This window comes from Ctenopharyngodon idella, chromosome 13, assembly GCF_019924925.1.
Source record: "Ctenopharyngodon idella isolate HZGC_01 chromosome 13, HZGC01, whole genome shotgun sequence".
In the NCBI taxonomy this organism is placed as follows: Eukaryota; Metazoa; Chordata; class Actinopteri; order Cypriniformes; family Xenocyprididae; genus Ctenopharyngodon; species Ctenopharyngodon idella.
In genome coordinates this window covers 11,139,750-11,156,315 of record NC_067232.1, presented here as the reverse complement: position 1 = coordinate 11,156,315, position 16,566 = coordinate 11,139,750, and the positions used below count along the sequence as shown (strand labels likewise).

Below are 16,566 nucleotides of genomic sequence, written 5' to 3'. Positions count from 1 at the left end.
CTTTTGTTCCTTTTAAATCCAATTTTAATAGATACAGATGAAGTAAAAAATGTCTACTATATTTTTAAACAAATTTCACTCAAAAATTGCTAGTAAATTTCACAAATACCTACAAAGAAATGGCAAGTAACACATTAAATTAACTGTGAATTTTTGAAGTAGAAAGACTGTAATAGTATTTTCTTGTAAAACGTACTCCAATAATCTGTTTATCATTTTTTTACAGTGTATATGATGTTAACTAATATGGGACCATATGTCCCTTCCGTGACATGATTTGACCAAAAAATCACACTTCCACTTCCATATCTTGCAAATGATCCTCTTAGTATTTGCTTATTATCCTCTTAAAATGAGGATTCTGATGCATCACAGGGTTATTTGAATTCTCTAAACCTCTTCCTGCTCTTTCATTGATGCAGAGTACTAGACTAGGTCATGTAATTGCAGAAAGGTTTGCTTTACTTTAGTAATTTTGCTTAGTACCATCTGTCAGCTGTTTTCGTGCACTAGTCTCGCCCCAGAATCTGCTGCACACAGGATGTATAGCGTGCTGACTCACTAATGAATCATTCAGCTGTTTAAGAGGCACAACTCATCAGAAAAACCCACCGCCGTCCCTTTAAGAGCGCAGCTATTGATCCGCTCATGTTCTTTTGCGCTTCGTGAGCCCTCACGTTCAACATATGGGCCTGCCATGCACCACACATTCAGCGCTACATGCATACAGCACAGTGGAAAACCATACTCGTCCCTCGGAGCACATGAATGTATGTACGCTGTATCTACTCAAACTAGTGAGCTCCAGCGTAGGCAGTCTCAGTGTTTCGTTTGCATGTTTTAAGCACAGATGGTCTCTCAGTAGGACTTATTCCTAATGAAAGCTGAGCTAGTTCAGTTTGTACACCTCTACAAAGAGAAAAGGCTCTGCGGTGGCCGGTGTGCTAGAAGGTGGCAGCTTTATCTAGGTTTTAAATCTGGCTTTCTGGTGTGCTGCATGTATATACCCTATATAAAGAACACTTTATGCATATTTTAGGATTTAGATTAATGTTTTATTATTATTATTTTATGCAGTGTGCTTTAAAATTCTGTTCTTGGGGCTGTGTTGTAGATTTTGCATTGCCATTCTGATTGGCAGTGTTGTATTTTAATGTCGGCTGTCTGGGAAGTGACTCACTGGCAGACGTATCATGTGGTTTGAGGGCTATTACTGCCACTGGTGGCAGAATGCGCCTGTGTTTGGGTATGGAGGGTTAAAATTATGGTATTCTGCAATCCAAAGGCTGCTGTTTCCACTCTAGTCCCATGTTTGGCCCTGTTGTTAGTCTAATCAACATGTACTTCTATATGCCTCGATTCTCTGCATCTGATTAGAACACACAAACTTCTGCAAGTCAAAGGGTACATGGAGGTCTAATGTACCTGAAAAAAGCTATCTATTATGGAGAAAAGTGCTTTTTGCCAGATGGTTTAGTTAGGTCAGTGTTTCCCAACTACTGTGCCGTGGCACAATAGTGTGCCATGGAAAATTACCAAATGCTATACAGTTAAGAATATATGTGACCCGTGCTGGCAAAATGAGTCGAAATGCGCAAATTTTCAAAAATGAGTTTTTATTTTCACATTTTCCATTAAAATACCTTCAAAATGATAGCAGAGATGATTTTGAGAAAAATGGGGTTAAAGATTTCTGAAGATTCCCAAGCAAAATCACCTAGCATCTTTTCCTCCAGTTCTTTTCGTAATAATCATTATATTAATAATCACAATATGGCTATTTTTATTTTATCTTTGTTATTAAAAATAAGAACAAAGATGCAAATAAACAGTAGTGCAGTCAAGAGCAGCAAGCGATTCTGTCTTTTCTTTTATTGTTTGATTAACATTGAGACAGACCTATATTATTAAGACCTACTATAATGCACGGATCTAATATAATGTTACACATCAGATTTTTCCCCCCAACCGTTAACCAGATGTTCATTTAAGACAAAACAGATTATGTTTGCGTAATCACTCACCAAGACAGCTATTTTGCAATATCGTAATTCTGTGTATGTGGAGATCACACGCTCTCGGAGAGACGTGTCTTATGCACGCGCTTTGGAAAAGTCAGTCTGCGCGATCGTTTTGTTTTCATCAGCATGGGTTTAAAAATCACATTCACTGGTTCGGATTCTTGTCATCGAGAATTTGCTATGAATATTCACAAAGCTGAAATGCTATGTTTTGCAACGATAGGCCTACAACATGTGGTGAGAAGGAGCAGTCGTCCTGAAGCGAGCAGAGAAAAATGTAATCATCTCAGAAAACGTACAAATAAAGATAATTTTAGATGATTTATTACTATTTGGAGCATTGGGATCACTAGAAGAGGGCTTAATGAACTCATTTTTGTGAAAATTTTGACTAATTTTAACTAATTTTTTTTTTTTTTGCCTGTAACTCAAAATAATGCCAGCAAGGGTCACATATCATGGCTGTCAGGCGGAAACCTCGTATCTCTATATTTTGTCCATTTTGTTTTATTTTATTTTTTAAAAGCAATGCCATTTACGCCTGTATATGGGTTTTACAAATATTTAACCAATGAAAAGGACTTGTGACAAAAACTCGTAACTCCATTGAATCCTCAAACTGTCAGTCAAACCTCATAACTCCGCCCCACCTCTATCGAAAATGAAGTGCTGCACGCAGTTTGCAGATAGATCTCTGCTTGTTTGCAATGCAAAGTTACATAAAGAACTGATGTTTGGAGAGAAAAAAAAAAAAGTACAGCTTTTTTTTTTTTTTCCTTAAAAAACACTTTAAGGCTAATGTTTTAGCTATTTGAAGAGCAGAGAAGTGATATCTCCCTTCTAGTTGTAGCTAATATGCTACTGTTTTAAATATCCCTCTTTATCTATTATATAATGAGATTTTGTCTAAATGTATTCAAGTGCCCATATAGCTACAATAAACTTTATAACCTGTAAGTTGATGAAAACATAATGCGATGCACTTACTGATCTGTCGGCTATTCCAGTGACAAAAACTTCACAACTCCGTCTGAGCTTGATTTTCATAAAATGTTAATATTATAATGGCACATGCACGTGTTTGGCATATATAAAACCGCAACATCAACTTTGATTACACGTTGTTTAATTATTAAAAAAATATGAGGCTTCTGCCCGACAGCGAAGATATGTAAATTTGTTGTTTTATATCATCACTAACAACATCATACAGTATAGCTACATAAATATGACCTTATTGTGTTCATACATGACATAACCTTAAGTTTCTCATTGATTGTGAGTACTACTTTTATTATAATATCCAGATTTTATATGCCATTTGAAGCAATGCATGTTTGTGCAATTTTGTTGTTTTAGTGCATAGTGGTGTGCCTTGGAATTTTTTTACTTATCAAAAAACGTGACGTGGCAGGAAAAGGTTGGGAAACACTGAGTTAGGTTATTTACTAGCAGGTACTAATGAGGCCATGCTAACCAGCATCCATTGGTCTCATGCTTGTCCTACTCATGAAACCCTCTCCCAAGGTCATAGACAACATTACAGACGTGCATGAATGGTTGGTTCTCACGAAGAGCCTTGCTAGGACTGCTCGAGGAACCGCGGCAATGGAGGATTAACTTATTTCATGCTCCAGTCCTGCACAATGCAAATGTACGCATGTTACCAGCACTGCCTTAAAGCAAGAGAGCTTGGAAACACAACCAGTCCACTCACACGTCTCAGGAAAAGGTGAGGCTGACGCTTGTGACCACATGCAAATTGTTGGGATATTTAAAGAACACTTATGCATATTTTAGGATTCAGGGACAGTAAAGCGTCAAGTGTATTAATTTTCTCTTTACCAGACGGGGTACGCTAGCCTTAATTGGTCTTGCTTTTTTCACATATACAGTGTGTGTATGTATGCGTGTTCTTGCTTTTCCAGGGCAGCTCATTTTCTTAAAGGTATTCTTGAGCCAGAACGTCCTTGTGTATGTAAGCAGGGTGTTGAATGTTATGGCTATGGTCAGAGTGGCTTTATTCTCAGCCAGGTTTGTCAGTGGAAAACATAGCTGAAAATATTATTAGCTGGAATGTATCTCTTTGTGGTGCATATGTATATATGTTATTTTTTTCCTATGCAAATTAATCAATGTGATATCAGCAACAGCCATTTTTAGCAGGTACCAGCCATAAAATTGAATATAATCACAGGAATCCTTTACCTATTGAAATGTTAAATTAACGCAATAGTGGCCTTTAATACTTGAGGTATTTTTGGTCATGTGTAGAGGAGAAGGTGAAATCATGCTGTTTATATGTGGGAATATTACCTGTACTTAATGGCACTATAACTGAAGTCTGTACCATCTGAGTATCGATCACGACCAAAGTGAGGCAGTGGATACATTACAGAAGGCTGACTGGAAGCATATAGGTCAGAGTGCTAATGCAGGCTCAGATTTCTCTATCTTCTATCTGTAACCACTGCTAACACAGTTAACTGATCCCAGAGCAGCACTGCAGGGACACTCTTCTTCACAATGTCTGTTGGACCAGTGGAGGTCATGAACGCAATACAACCAGAACATCTCAGCGGCTTGGGGCTAATGGGACTATTGTTTGTAAGAAAATTGGCAGGAAACTTTATAAGTACTTTCAAACCCATCCAAAGGAATATTCTTGTCCTTGAAGAATTAGTTTTGCAAATTTTTTGGTGCGAATAGTAATAATAGGCACATCAGATTTGGTGTGAACGTGCCTTAACTGTTCGTTTATTTTTCCCCTTTATGTTGTTGATTACGTGTCTTTGTATTCCCCAGATGGTCTCTTGTCTCATCCGCTCTTTCCTGCTGACTGATCCTCAGGCTCTGAGTTGCAGTGGGACCTTGGCAGAGTGGCACTGCCAGACTCTGATCTGGCATATACCCAGTCTGCACCCACTGCTGCAAACAGCCATCTTCACCAAATCCAACCTAACACATTTGTGATTTTGGGGCACTTCTGTTCTTTTGTTTCTTCTTTTTCTTTTTCTTTTTTTCTTTTTTTGTGCTCTGGTTTTTCTGGTTTCCCAAGCAGAAGGGGACTGTGGGGAAAAGTGGATTAGCCCAGCCCACAGCACCACCAGAGTGCTAATTATCTGTGTGGGGCTGCTAATCAGACAAAGCCTACTCTGTTGCACATAAAATCTCTTCCTCTCTCTCAGTGGGTATGAGTGAGCGAGTGAATTGTGTTTGGGGGTGGATAGACCTGGAATATGCATGGTGCTCTGTGAATGTCACAGTGAAATACAGGCTGCACTGTGTTTGTATGGCGCGGGTGTTTTTGTGCTAATGTGGAGGTGGGAAAGATCAAATATTCATGGTTATGGTGCCACACTGATTATTGGTGAATGAGAAGAAATCTTAGTTTTTTTCGTTTAATGCACAGTATGTCACTATTCAATACATTGCAGTGCAGTACAATGATTTAATTGGACTGCCATTAAAATGGCGGCAAACACAAGAATCGGAGAGTAGAGACCACTCTAAAGAGTAGATGGTATATTTGATGAAAAACGGCCTTCACGACCATTAAAAAATATGTTTTGATCATTTTTTTGCCCATACAATAGATTTCTCTGTCTGTTCTATCTATCATTCCATCATCCTGTCTATCATTCTGATGTTCTATCGTTCTATGTTCTGACATTCATTCTACCTAACGTTCTGTCATTCATTGTAGCTAACATTCTGTTGTTCGTTCTACCTATCTCTCGTTCTTTCGTTCTATCTATTGTTCTGTCATTCATTGAATCTAACGTTCGTTCTACCTATCTATCGTTCTTTCATTCTATTTATCGTTCTGTCATTCATTGTGTCTAACGTTCTGTTGTTCGTTCTACCTATCTATCGTCCTTTCGTTCTATCGTTCTGTCATTCATTGTATCTATCTAACGTTCTGTTGTTCTTTCTACCTATCTCTCGTTCTTTCGTTCTATCTATCGTTCTGTCATTCATTGTATCTATCTAATGTTCTGTTCGTTCTACCTATCTATCGTTCTTTCGTTCTATCTGTCCTTCTGTCATTCATTGTATCTAACGTTCTTTCTACCTATCTCGTTCTTTCGTTCTATCTGTTGTTCTGTCATTCATTGTATTTATCTAATGTTCTGTGGTTCATTCTACCTGTTCTGTCTATCTATCTATATATCTATCGTTCGTTTTATCGTTTGTTCTATCGTTCTGTTCTATCTGTTGTTCTGTTGTTCTAAATATATGTTTCGTTCTGTCATTTGTTCTAAAGTCCTGTCGTTCACTCTACCTATCTAACATTCTGTCGTTCATTCTACCCTTCTTACATTTTTCTTTCTATCATTCTGTCATTTGTTTTATCTATCATTGTCATTTGTTCTGTCTAACGTTCTATCGTTCATGCTACCTATCTAGCGTTCTGTCGTTTGTTCAACCTATCTAATGTTCTGTTGTTTATTCTATCATTCTGTTGAACCTCCTATTGTTCTGTCTATCGTTCTATCTATATTCTAGCTATTGATGATTCTGTCTTTCATTCTATTGTTCAGTCCATCTATCATTTGTTCTTCATTCTGTTGCTTGTTCTATTAATGCAATATTATAGTGACACAGCCCTATAGTGTTAATATGTGTTGTGTGGAGAAAATATCTGCTCCTCTCTCTGAATACTGGAGTGTAGGTCTCCTGGCCTCCCACTCCTCATCTATTTTTAATTCTAATAGCATTTCCTGTGTCCCTCTGTGGACCCCCCCCGATGGATCCCTTCAAATGTCACTCATATTACAAATAGAGAAAAGGGCTTATGTCATCTCTTTTTCATAATGTGGCCTGAAAAAAGGCACACTCCTGCCAAGTATGTATGTTCTTGCTTGTTGCTGGGGTCTTGAGACTAGCTGTCAAGAGTTTGTGTGATTTCTTTGTTCTATGTCTCTTTCTCTCGTGCATATCAATGCATAAACCCATTATAGGCTGTAGCACGCATTTGTTAGCGTCAGCCTTCACAGGTTAATCAGCCGAGGGGTTTGCGTATCAGATCTGCGAGGCGGTGTTTGGCTTATCATGCCGCGGTGCTGTTCACCTGTGTTCAGCTCTGCTCGGTTCTTATCAGATGTGGCGACTGGCGCAGCAGCAGCTGGAGGTGTTACTCCTGCATACCTAAGCGCAGAGCTGTGTATCGTCGACCCATCTAAATGGGAAGAGAGGGTCCGCATGTGTCCCTGCCAACCTCCACCCCGTCCTCCCAACCCTGTCTTTTTGTCTCTAATTACTGTGGAACATTTCCATGATCCGGAGCTCAGGGACACTGATGGATGGACAGCAGGAGAGCGGAGACGGTCTCTGAATCACGCTCTTTTCGTTTAGTTTTATTTATGAGCTCATGTCAGGCACGTACTTCAGCAGTGAACTTAAGAGAATGGCCTGTTCGATATCTGCCATCTGAGTAAGCATGTTTGCTACTTAATGATACTAGAGTGGGATGATTTTTGTGGGGAAAATCGATTGATACACATATCTATTTGTTTTCGCTCGATTTGAATTCAAATGATGTGGCACGTTCTCCCCTCTGTTTTCACTCCCTCTCTCTGCTTTTCTCTTTCTCTCTCTATGGAGGGTGAAATGTTATAATTAGCTCTAGTGCTTAAAAGACCCTGTGAAATCGTTTGGCAGTTGAGTTTCTTTCCTTTAACTTGTTTTTAGAGAGTCTCAAGTCTTTTATGCTCACAAGGCTGCATTGATTTGATCAAAATTCATTATAAACAGTGATATTATGAAATATTAGTAATTAAAAATAAATACATTTTCTAATTTAATATATTTTTAAATGTTATTTATTCTGAAGCTGAATTTTCAGCATCATTACTCCAGTCTTCAGTAGGGGTTAAATGGATCGTAGTTGACCCATGATCCGTCTGGACCAGCCCCACGATTCGGCACGCATGTGATTCGCGGATTAATTACAAGTTTAACCGCCATAGAGTTGAAGTTTATAATTTGCACGTGTTTTGTCCTTCCAATTTACAAATTCAATAGATTTTAAATCATTCCCAGCGCTAGAAGCAGCAAAAGAGAATTTAATTTGGTACTTGATTCCACTTTCTTGCTTTCTTGCTGAAAAATTTTCCGATTCGTGACTCAAAAACTATATGATCTGAACCGTGAGTTTTGTGATCCGTTGAACCACTAGTCTTCAGTGTCACATGATCCTTCAGAAATCATTCTAATGCTGATTTGGTGCTCAAGAAACATTTCTTATTATTATCCATGTTAAAAACAGTTGCTGCTTAATATTTTTGTTGAAACTGTGATTTAATTATTTTTTAGTATTCTTTGATCAACAGAAAATTCAAAAGAATAGCATTTATTTGAAATAGAAATGTTTTGTAACATTATAAATGTCTTTACGATCAATTTAATGCATTCTTTCTGAGTAAAAGTATTAATTCCTTTTCAATAAAAGTATTTTAAAAACGTTCAGAACCCAAACTTTTGAATGGTAGTGCATTTGCACTAACAAAATTGTGTATATTTGTATAAATCTTTTGATGTAACATATGTTACATTTATCACAAGCATATAAATGCCCTTGAAGCCAAAACACAAAGACACTAGGTTTCATGAAGTCCACCTGGCATGGCTAATATGTAGCATGGTGTGTTGCCAGTGTAGCGTAACTCAGACCTGCATATAATGGTGTGATGCCCTCCTGGTTCTTAATCAGGAATGGAATGGAGCCTGAGCCAAATCTCAGCAAGGCTCACCCAGGTCTCGCACATCACTGAACATGACCTTGGGCCACTGTTGAGTTTCTTCAGCCATGTGCCACCAGAGTCAGTAAGTTATTTGTCAGCATGCTGACTTTCCTGGAAATACGAACTATGATTTAGGCCTAGAACTTTCCCTTAGTTTCATATTGACAGACTTGCTTTTTGGAGGGTAACCATGGCATCAGCTATACCATCTGCAGCTTTGTGGCTGCTAGTCTAGCATCACACGACTGTAATTGAGTAAAAGGATGCAGGTGCTTTGACTGAACACAAACTGCCTCTTACTGATTGTCTCCTCCATCTTCTGCTATTTGTGTGTGCTGTAACTTTGTGTAAACGGTGAATTGTGTCTCCTATTCCTGAGCTATTCATTCATCACAGCTGCAGTCTAATTAATGTCATTTCTCTGCTTGAAGATGATGAAGCCTTTCTTTCATCTTTTTGTGTGTATTAGTGTCTTCTCTCCTATGAGTTTATACAGGATGGATATTTTTAACCAACTTTGATTTGATTATTGCCATTTGCACTGTTTTTTGATTCTCTCTTTTGGTTTCTTAAGAACCATTGTTCAGCGAATTTTTGCAGGCAAAATGCTGGCATTTCAATAGGAATCCACATAATTGAGAATTTCATATTTGAGCGAAAGATTTCTACAGAAAGCTGCTTGGTTTGAAAGTGACTTCTGTGTGAGCTGTGCTTCATACATTGCTACACTATTTAGAATGAACCTTTTTGACTGCAAATTTTTGCTAATGTGACCACACCTTTTCTGGTACTGTGGCAGAAACATAATCCAGTTTTGATCTCAGCTGGTTTGCAGGACTGTCATGACTGTTGCTGACAAGTACTCAAAACCCCTCTAGAACCCACTAATATTTTAATATCACTCTTTCAAAAAATTTCATAATTTTTATTGAATATCAATATATGTATATACGTGACCCGTACTGTCAAAATGAGTTGGAATGCGCACAGGCTAATTTCGAGCTACAGGCAAAACAAGTGAAAAATGTCAATTTTGGTCAAATTTGATGTTTTCACAAAAATGAGTTCATTAAGCCCTCCTCTAGCAATTCCAATGCTCCAAATAGCATTTAAACATCTAAAAGTATCTTTATTTGTACGTTTTCTGAGAGGAGTACCTTTCGTTCTTCCATGAAAAATGCAGTTTTCCTCCGCTCGCTTCTCGGCCACTGGTGCTTCCCTCAGCACAAGTTTGGTGGTGTTGTAAAGCGCAGCATTCCAACTTTGTGAGTATTCATAGCGAATTCTCGATGGCATGAGTCTGAACCAATGAAATATAATTTTCAAACTCATGCTGATGTAGACAAAACAATCTTACTCACGCTGACTGAAAGATCCGAAGCGCGCACGCAAAGACGCCTCAGACAGCGTGCGATCCCGATATACACAGAATTACAGTATTTAAAAAAAAATCTGTCTTGGCGATTATTCACGCAAACATTATCTGTTATGTCTTAACGTATGGTTAACTGCTGGGGAAAAACTTCTGATGTGTAAAATTATATTAGATCCGTGTGATATATAATAGGCTGTTTCATTATGGAAGAAAAAAGTTGAATATATATTTCTTCCTATAGATATTGGTTTTGACTTGGTTTGTGCCAAATTTGGCGTTTATTACCAGGAATTTTAAGGTTTGGTTGCTAGGTGATTTTGTTTTGGAACCTTCAGAAAACTCAAAATTTTCTCATAATTGACTTTGCTGACTCTATCGACTTCAAACAGGTGTACCTCAGTCATTTTTTTATCAGATTCCAACAAATCATACATTTTTAAGGTTTTTTTTTAATAGCGAATGTGAATAAATGTGAAATAACAATAATGCATTTTTGATCATTTGCTCATTGCGACTCATTTTGCCAGCACGGGTTTCACAGACAGGGCTTAGATTAAGCCAGGATTATGCCTTATTTCAATTAGGACATTTAAGTAGCTTTTATAAACGTGCCTTAGAAAAAAAACATCACTGGTGTGCATCTTGAGACAAAACAATGGCATTGATGTATTTTAAGATATGTCAGTGCAAGTTGCTTTCAGTTAAAACAAAAAGCTCAAACATGCATTTTAGTCTGGGAATAGGCTTAAGTCTTGTCTGTGAAACCTGGGATTAATCTTTTATTTTTAATTTATTTATACAAAATATGTCATTTAACATGAACATGAATATAATAACTTTTTGGTACTTTTCTCTTTTTCTTCTGTGGATGTTTGGAGCTGTATCCATTTGATTTGGCACAGGTTTCCCACCATTTAGACTGGAAAGCCTGTTGAGATACCTCATTTGGCTCATGATTTTAAGGCCCGCAGATATATCCATGCGTGTGTGCTTGCTAATGAGTTTATTGATATTTCAGAAAATGGTTGTTTGAGAGTGTATTAGCAGGTGTTGAGAGTGTGTGGCTTTCAGTGAACCGTCTCCTGTGCTCCGCAGGTCAGTTCCAGTAAGGCAGCTGGGAGCGCTCAAGCCAGCTCCGCCGGAGGGGCTGTGGCAGGTGCTACGGCCACAGGAAGTTCTGCTCCAGCACAGGGAGATCTGGACCTGTTCAGCGAAACCAGCGGGAGCAGCAAAGCAGAGGACTCGGCCAAGAAACCTCTCTCCAAGGACTCTATTCTCTCCCTGTATGGCTCCAGCACCGTCCCACAACAGCCTGCACAAGGTACATCCATCCCCCCCAGAGTCCCACTTTCTTATTCCTCAGAGAATGAGCGATCTGAGCGAGAAAATGGAGATCTATAAATGGTGCTATGTGTTCAGAGTCCATTTCTAATGGTGCTGTGGGAATGTGTGTGTTTGAGAGAAAGAGAAAGCAAGCGAGGTTCTTGAGAAGCCCTGCTTTAATGGGGGTATCAATAATTCAAGCACTGCGTGTCTCAGCACTCTGATACTGCTGAACGTGGTTTAAAGCTGCCTGCTTCTCCTGCCCTGCTCTTCAAAGAAGACATTTCCCAAAACCTCAGTTGCTCCAAATGAAGGCGCTGCCAATTCTCCACCATCAGGACGCTTTATAGGTCCCCTTTCATCCTGCATACCTCTCCTGTCTCAAAGATCCATTTCCTCTGTGCTCGGGGCAAGAAACTGCACACATTAGCACAGATATTGATCGCTCTCCTCTGTCTGTGATGCTTTGTGTGTCCATGTCCTCTGGTCTGCTTCTGTTTTTGTCTCTTTGAACATATTGAACATGTCGTTGTCTGTAAATCTTCTTATTTGTGTACCTTTGTGCAATTCTGCTCCCACAGCGACTGCGATGTTCATGGGCCCGTCTCAGATGCAGTTCCCCGCGCAGCCACAGGGGAACTTCCAGGCTTTCCCAGGGATGGGAGGAGCCATGCCGCCCACTACCATGATGGGGGCTGTCATGGGCCAGGGTGGCGCTATGATGGGCCAGAATACCGGCATGATGGTTGGTATGACGATGCCTAACGGTTTCATGGGAAACGCACAGCCAGGGGTGATGGGCTTGGCTCCAGGCATGATGGGACCTCAGGGCATGGTGCCCCCTCAAAACATGTATGCCATGCAGCCAGGTCAGCAAGGACAGTGGAATATGGCACAGGTATGTTATGGTGCTGTAAGCAGTTTACCACATATAAAATGTCCCTACAGTCACTGAAAAAAGTGTCTTATGAAATCACACCTGTCTCTGTGATAGCTCTAACGCCCGTTTCACACTACAAGCTTGAGCGGCGCGTGAGCACGTAACTACATCGTCACTGCAGCTGCAGAGACGCGCGAGTATTCACACTGGAAGCGTTTGTACAGTGTCACAGCAGCGGCTCCAAGATACATATAAAGTGAGCAGGGACGAGACACGCTGAAGAGAACACAGCCGAGCAAATACTACACCAGACACAGCAAGCTCACTGTGATGCCCAAAATATAGGAAGAAATATATAAATATTGAATTGGGGGTGGGGATTTATATGATTGTATCTCTGGAGGGAACTGTCTTCAGAATAGTTTTAAAGGGATTTTCTTTTCCTCATACCTCCGTAGACAATGCAGCACTGCTTTGTGTACAGTGGAAACCAAGGTAATGCCCCAAGGTAAATCTACTGTCAGAGAGTGAATTTGCATTTTAATTCAGTCCGTCTGCTGTTTTTGTTTCGTACAGGTGTGTCTTATAGCATAATTACAGCATAATTTCACAAAACAAAAGTCAGATCATTCTGTTTTTGCTTTAAATCTTGAAATTATACAGTCTAATTTAAATAAAAACCAAATGTTCATGGCATGCTGCATGTGTATAGCATCTTTGTTTGCATCATGATTAAATTGCCTCTAATTTCAAATGTTTAAGGCCAGTTTGGCCTGTTATAGAGCAAATAAACAACAAATAAAGTTGGTTTAAAAAAAAATCATTATCGGAATCGGCCAATGTGTAAAAAAAAAAAAAAAAAAAAAAAAAAAAAAAAATCAAAATCAGCCATAAAAAATAATCGGGGCATCCCTAATAAAAAAAAAACATAAAATAAGTTTTTACTGTAAAAATGCAGTTTTCACAGAGCAGTGTTTTTCTAGTTTTCTTTCAAATTAATTTGTAGTTTACATGGTCAGTATCAATGTAGACTAATTGTCAGCGCACTAAGGTTTAAAAAAGGTAATTCGGCTTGCACATGGTTACATTTTTATTTTATTTTTTTTTATTTATTTTTTTTCCCATCCGGCCCTCAACCTAAAATGAGTTTGACACCCCTTGTTTATAGCCCTTTGGTGTTACAGAGATCAAATTAAAATCAAATCAAAATTTATTTATAAAGCACATTAAAAACCATAGTAATTGACCTCTGTGCTGTATGTGAAGAAGTGGCAACGTGTGCGCATATACAACCACCGCACGCCTTTCCCCTTCCTGCTGATGCCGCTATTGGTGTATGGTGCACACGTGATCCCGATAGCACTCGGTCGTTCATCCACTTTCTATACTCGCCTTCTGTTATTGGTTTCCTAACCAAAAGCCGTGGATAACAGTCAGGAGTGCCTGATGCTGCGTGCTCGATGTCTTGCATTTAAATCAGGAAACACAGAGGAGTACATAGCAGCAAAGTACAAACTAAGGAATACCATCAAGTAGGCTAAAAGGCAGTATAGAGAGAAAATTGAGAGCTTTTACTGATGCTAGGTGGATGTGGCAAGGCCTGCAACACATCACAGACTATAAGAGCACTTCAGACGTAACCAGCTCTACTGTCACCCTGCCTGAACAGCTAGACCAATTTTACGTTCAAGTCATACAATAAAACATACCTTTAGAAAAGACTATTGGAAGTTTAATGCAGAACTTTTAAAGAATAAAGATTATTGTAGTCAAATAAGAAATTTGATTAATTTGAGAAATTAATGCCTGTTGTAATACACAGGAAATGACACAAGATGTTGATAAATTACTTTCTCTTCAAGCTAAATTAGATCATTTGTATTTGTAAAGCACAAGGAGCTTTTAGCCTGTAAATAGCAAAAAAAAAACAAAAAAAAAGTTTTAGGGAGTGGCCTGCACTTCAGAAACATCCATGTATTTTTTCAACAACGCTGTTGGACATTGTTGATATTTGAAATCAACCCAAACAAACCCACGCCTCTCTTCATTGCTCCGCCTCCAAAACGCACCCTCCAATCCAAATGCCGGCCCAATCGCTGCTGGCAGGCAAGGCTAGTGCACTAACAATGACGCTAAACACCGCATTCTCTAGTGATTGTTAGTGTGCAGTGGTTTACCTGCACAACTCTCACTATCTGGCCTCTGTTACACACGAAATACGAGAGTGGGGGTCTGTTTATCACAGCTGACGTGCAACAAAATGCTTCACGAAAAATAAAGCGCTGATGATGAACAAACGACAAGGAAGCACAAAAAATGAACGAACAGTACACAAGTGTAAATACAAACATGTGTTCGTTGTTAGACGCCAACAGCACAGCAGCTCCAGACAATCAAAACCGTGTTACTCACATGTGAAGTGGAATCAAAGCAGCCTCTGCGTCTATTTTCAGGCCTTCCCGCTTAGCCCTTTCCAGCTCTGGAAAGCTTTTCTAATATTAACGTGGGTCCTAAAGTGCTTGCCTAGTCATAAACCTTCATTCAAGTGATATTCTTTTGAGCTCTTTTGTATTGTGTGTCATCATCTCTCTTTCTGCGTTTTTTATTTATTTTTTTTTTTTATTTTTTTTAAATTACGAAACTAGTTATACTTTTGAGTTTGGATTGGTAGATCTGTCAAGTTGCAAGTTTGTTGAAAGCAGATAACAGCTAGTTAGCTACATTGCAAGATGGAAAGATGTCATTTTTGCCAGGTACAGGAACCCATTGTGGAGGAAGCATTCAAAAAGCTGGCAAACAAATGATAAATGCAATCATATCATGAGATAAGCAGAACCAAAAATATGTTGTAGGTGAAAAAAGGAGACATGAAAAATGTCATACCGATGGTCAAGAGCTTCAAGTTAGGTTCATAATGTTCTTCTGGGTGTGTATTTTTAACCAACCCTCTCAGAATCTGCCATGAGTCATTGACGCACTGGCTGCAGTGGATCAGTATCTGCTTTTTATAGAGAGAACATCTATATCTGAAGCTGTTTCCATTCATCATATTTGATTCCTACAATGCATCTCCCAGTATCCACAAAGCTTTCCTTTTATTCAGATCAGATCGTTCACGTTTTCAAAACCATTTTAGATGGAAAGCGAGTTGTCACTTTCAGTCTCTCTCTGTTACTGTCACCGTATAATCAGAGATTCATAATAAGGGTTTTTAAAATCCTCATCTAATCTGCTGTCACCTCCCATCTGCATGTGGCTCATTAAAGATGAGGGCTCAGTGACTCCGACCTCTTAACTTCTATCATCTCCCTGCCTCCCGTGGCCCATGACCCCCTGTGTATGAGGCTGAGAGTGGAGGGAGTCCGAGATTTCAGCCTCCGGGAGGTTAATTACACATCATAAATCAATACAGCGTGCTTTACACTCACACGGCCTTAATTAAAATCCCTCCCCACAATGCAAGCGTGTGCGTCCTGAGTTATAGGCCTTCAGCAGCACATTTGTATTTTGAGAGACCGGCTGAGGAAAGAATTGCGTTTGCTTAATGGTTTTCTGGAGTGAGGGTAATTTTGCCGCACGGTTCCTGGGAGGAGTGTTTTTTTTCTAAGATGAATCTGACTTGAGATGTTTTTCTTCGTTACCCAGCACACAGAGCGTCTCCCTCTTTTCCAAGGAGGTCTGAGGAGAGCCAGTGCGCAGGGAGAAGAATCATTAGCGTTTGATATTCACTCCCCTCAGTACAGCTCTTGGAGTATTTACAAACGTACACATTCTCGCGACACACTTATTTCTCTATGCGTAGGCAGTATTGTGTTGAGGAGGAAGCAGGTGTAATTACGAGATTGGCCAAATTTGTCCTGCTGTGCATTTGAGCACAAAATGAAGTCAAGGTCTACAGTGGGTCCTCCTGAGTATTTTGGGAGGATTTTTTTAAAAACATTTTTTCTTTGTCTGTCTCACTCTAGTCATACACTTCATGGCCTAAAGCAGTTTAGTCACCTTGTGAGACATCAGAGCACTCCAGGAGTTCACGGTGATGGATAACCTCCCTCGCTGCCTCAGGAAGGGGTTTAGTGCTTTGGAATTAAAAACGAATAGGAGGCCTATAGGAGGCACATGAATTATGTACATTGTAGTTTGTATTTCAGGATTGTATGGGAAAAGGCAAGTGCTACTGTTTCTGTATATTTCAAGTGCCATTTTGTGCTATATCAATATTTA

At 39.3% G+C, this 16,566-nt stretch overlaps 1 protein-coding gene across 5 annotated transcripts in view; it reads left to right on the top strand.

Annotated features, from left to right (window-relative positions):
• smap1 (small ArfGAP 1) overlaps positions 1-16,566 on the top strand; it is a 119,710-nt gene that overhangs the window by 98,766 nt on the left and 4,378 nt on the right. For all 5 annotated transcript variants that reach the window (XM_051915932.1, XM_051915931.1, XM_051915936.1 and 2 more), the window contains 2 exons: positions 11,238-11,463; positions 12,047-12,363. In XM_051915932.1, coding sequence (XP_051771892.1) covers positions 11,238-11,463; positions 12,047-12,363 — 543 coding nt within the window. The remainder of the gene's footprint in view (positions 1-11,237; positions 11,464-12,046; positions 12,364-16,566) is intronic.